General features: G+C 38.4%; 1 protein-coding gene across 1 annotated transcript; it reads right to left on the bottom strand.

The window, feature by feature from the left end:
• Positions 1–825: 825 nt before the first annotated feature.
• Positions 826–3143, bottom strand: LOC106002353 (heat shock 70 kDa protein 4-like). Its single transcript, XM_013037244.1, has 2 exons — positions 3014–3143; positions 826–1098 (listed from the first exon to the last, which is right to left on the bottom strand). The coding sequence occupies exons 1-2, from the start codon at positions 3068–3070 to the stop codon at positions 850–852; spliced, it is 306 nt and encodes a 101-aa protein (XP_012892698.1). The 5' UTR covers positions 3071–3143; the 3' UTR covers positions 826–849.
• Positions 3144–3788: the final 645 nt, after the last annotated feature.

Here is a 3788-nt window from a genome sequence, read left to right as displayed (position 1 = left end):
CCCTCCGTACGGTATTTTCACAATAAAAAAAAGTGACTCCCCCTCAAAAAAAAAGATTGGATACTGCTCAATAATAAATGCTATCTGTAATGTTATAAGGATCACTCAGACATACTTCCCCAAAAATGCCATCAGTTGTGTCTGAACTCTAGTGGAGTTCAGAGTTCACAGCCAAAGGAAGATATCAGTCCCCCATCCAAGCAACATAGTAACAGTTTCTGAAAATGGCCTTCAATATCAACTACCCAGAATTCTTATAGTGTTGCAAAAGAGGGCTGGCTGTTGCCAGTGACCTTGAACCAGGAAAAAAAAGCAGTTTCTTAACCAATGCCTAGTTAAATTCAATTTAACTCTGCATTTAAAGCACAATGCCTTAGTTTTATGAAAAGGGGTGCATAGGCAAAGAACTACCAACTTTCTGGAGCATTCACAAAAAAAACTTAGTCTTCATTACTAAAATAATCAAATTCAATCTTTACATAAAACCAAGATTTTACAGCCTATAATTTTTACACTCAGAAATGAAGTTATCAGGGGCTGGAAAGGTAGCTCAGTGGTAGAGTGCTTGCCTTGCATGCAAGAGTCTCTGGGTTCGATTCCTCAGCACCACATACACAGAAAAGGCCGGAAGTGGTGCTGTGGCTCAAGTGGTAGAGCACTAGCCTTGAGCTGAAGAGCTCAGGGACAGTTCCCAGGCTCAGAGTTCAGGCCCCACAACTGACAAAAAAAGGAAAAAAAAAGAAAAAGAAATGAAGTTATCATATTAACTACCATGGTAATCTTAACAACTTGTTAAATAGAGATGAGGGGAAAAAAAAAATCACAGTTTACCACAACATGAAAATATGGTTACCTATTCATCGTTCCAGATACATCAACATCATTCATAAAACATTCAATGCTTAAAGGGAGATCTGAAGCATTTGCACTCATCAACTTCTTGAGTTTCTCACACTCTTGAGACAGTCGTAATAATGCACGGATTTTAGACTTTATGTCAAGCTTATACTTCTTCCCAAATTCTTCACAGAAATGATTTACTAACACCTCATCAAATTTTCTGCCTCCCAGTGTTGTGTCAAATGCTGTGGCCAACACCTTAGGAAGGGAAAAGAGGATAATTAACATAATAGCTAATAAATTCTAAAATTTATTAGAGCACCTATTTAGTCATGAGTTTAAAAATCAGGGGTACATTTATTATGGGTAAATAAAGCCATGTGTACCAGATAATCCTTGCTAAGACTACCCTGTAATAGAGACATCCTACGTTCTAGTTTATAGTGTATGCCACATATCTAAACACATGAGATCTATAGGTCACAAAGCTACTAACATGGTAGAAGTGGATTTCAAACCCACCCCTTTTCTCACTATACCAACTGACTTCCCAGTAACAATTCCATATCCAAGATCAAATACATTAATATATCATGTACTCACTTCTAGTCTTAACACTGCAGAAAAGCTGTGAATAATACTGAAAGCCAGACTGTTTACTATCTGTTTACTATTAGAAGGATCAAATCATTCTTAATCACAATTTGGTTTCTATATAATACAGAAGTCTATGAATGCTTCGGTTCTCAACATTCCAATTAGAAGCAAATTAAGATCTAATTAAACTTATTAATACAAGTAGGCAAATAAGTCTCTTCAAACAATTTCATGTATCTAAGAAATTTTCTTGGAAGTGGGGCTGTGGCTCAAGTGGTAGAGCGCTAGGCTTGAGCTGAAGAGCTGAGGGACAGCACCCAGACCCAGAGTTCAAGCCCTGGGACCAACAAAAAAAAAAAGAAAGAAAGAAATGTTTTTAATATTAGCTGAAAAATAAGACACAGAATTAAATGTGATTCCAATTCCATTTTTTTAAAAACTTGAATTAAATACATCAAACTGGTAAAGAGCAGTGAGACTGTCTTTTCTTTACAGAATTTTTGAAGTTTTGATGTTCTATAATAAATATTCTTAACAATTAATTTTAAAGACAATCACAAGATTCAGAAAACTGAGGTGTCAGCCAATAAGTCAATTTTAAAAATTAAAAGTGAATTATTGCCAGGTGCTGGTGGCTCATGCCTGTTAATCCTACCTACTCAAGAGGCTGAGATCTGACTATCACAGTTCAAAGCCAGACTGGGCAGAAAAATCCATGGAACTATTATCTTCAATTAACTATCAAAAAGCTAGAAGTAGAGCTGGACTCAAATGCTATAGCGTTAGCCTGGAGCAAAAGCTCAGTGACAGTATCTCATCTGTAAGTTCAAGTCCCAGGACTGGCTCACAAAAAAATCTGTCACTAACCCATAGGATTTAAATTATGGTCAGAATTTTCTATCTAAAGTGATGAAAAACAGGGCCCACCATAGTGGTTCATGACTATAATCCAGCTATTTGGAAGGCTGAGACTGAGGAGATCAGCCCCAAAAGGATGGCCACCAGGCAAGAATTTGAGGCCCTATCCAAAGGTTATGGAAAGTCCTAAGTGCCAATGGGCAGTTATTCAAGAAACTGAAATCCAGATGATTGCAGTCTGCAGCCAGTTAGGCAAAAAAAGTCCAGAGATATCATCTCCAAACTACCACCAAAATGCCAGGCTGGTAAAGTAGTAGAGAACCAGTCAATCAAGAAGCTAGGTAAGTCCTTTTCACCACCCTTCCAATCATCAGGGCAAAACACACCAAGGGAATACATTAAAAGAATCCTCATAAGCCTGCAAGGTAAACACTGCTTCTCCTGTATTATCTATATTATGAGAAAATTAAGACTCGGGGATGTTAATAGTTTTTCCTCAAAGTCTATGTACTTTATTTCACATCATGGCAACTTGCAATAAATTACTTGAGGCTCACAACCCCTACTCTGCCCTACAATACCTAGTTTCCAACTCAGTTGGCTCACAGAAAGACTCCATTAGTCAAACAAAATTTTTCAACCAAGTATTTTAGCTTTAGCCCCTCAAAAATGTGTCATTATAGTCTTAATATAATCTTCTGGAAAACAGTATACTTACTTTCAGCTTTCCTCTATTAAATGCACAGATGGAAACTTGGTAAGCAGAATGTCCCATGTCTACAAAAACTACATTTCTTGGTTTCTCTTCCAAGGCAGGAAGATCTTGCTTATAGATTCCATATGCAAGAGCAACTATACAAAAAATAATTAATTAAACACATTATCTAAACAATAAAATTCACTTAAGTAGAAAAATTAGGTTTATATGTGGTCAACAGAGTTATATCATGCCATGTTTTAGATAGACTAAAATTCTTTGTAAGCACTGACTAATTTATTCATGAAGAACATTAACCCCAAAGGGTTAAATAAGGTTAAATTGAGCCAGGTGCTGGTGGTTCATGGCTGTAATCCTAGCTACTCCAGAGGCTGAGATCTGAGGATCACAGTTCAAAGCCAATCCAGGCATGAAAGTCCATGAGACTCCAATTAACCATCGGGGAAACCTGAAGTGGAGCTGTGGCTCAAAGTGATAAGGCACTAGCCTTGAGCAAGAAGAGCTCAGGGATAGGGCCCAGGGCCAGAGTTCAAGCTCCACAACTGACAAAAATTTTTTTTAAAAAAATTAAGTGGCGGCAGCCGGGCACTGGTGGCTCACGCCTGTAATCCTAGCTACTCAGGAGGCTGAGATCTGAGAATCGCGGTTCAAAGCCAGCCCGGGCAGGAGAGACCGGGAGACTCCTATCTCCAATAAACCACCAGAAAACCGGAAGTGGCGCTGTAGCTCAAGTGGTAGAGCGCTCGCCTTGAGCTGAAGAGCTGAGGGACAGTGC

The sequence above is a fragment of the Dipodomys ordii genome, unplaced genomic scaffold, assembly GCF_000151885.1.
Source record: "Dipodomys ordii isolate 6190 unplaced genomic scaffold, Dord_2.0 Scaffold8208, whole genome shotgun sequence".
NCBI classification, from domain to species: domain Eukaryota; kingdom Metazoa; phylum Chordata; class Mammalia; order Rodentia; family Heteromyidae; genus Dipodomys; species Dipodomys ordii.
The sequence above is the reverse complement of the archived record's forward strand: the minus strand, read 5'-3'. Positions and strand labels throughout refer to the sequence as shown.

What these genes read in the sequence shown, in the direction of transcription:
- LOC106002353 (XM_013037244.1), bottom strand. Translation starts at nt 3,070, where the DNA reads ATGGGACATTCTGCTTACCAAGTTTCCATCTGTGCATTTAATAGAGGA. An exon ending in TTAATAGAGGAAAGCTGAAA is followed by an intron (nt 1,099 to 3,013) that starts GTAAGTATACTG and finishes TCCCTTCCTAAG; the next exon opens with GTGTTGGCCACAGCATTTGA.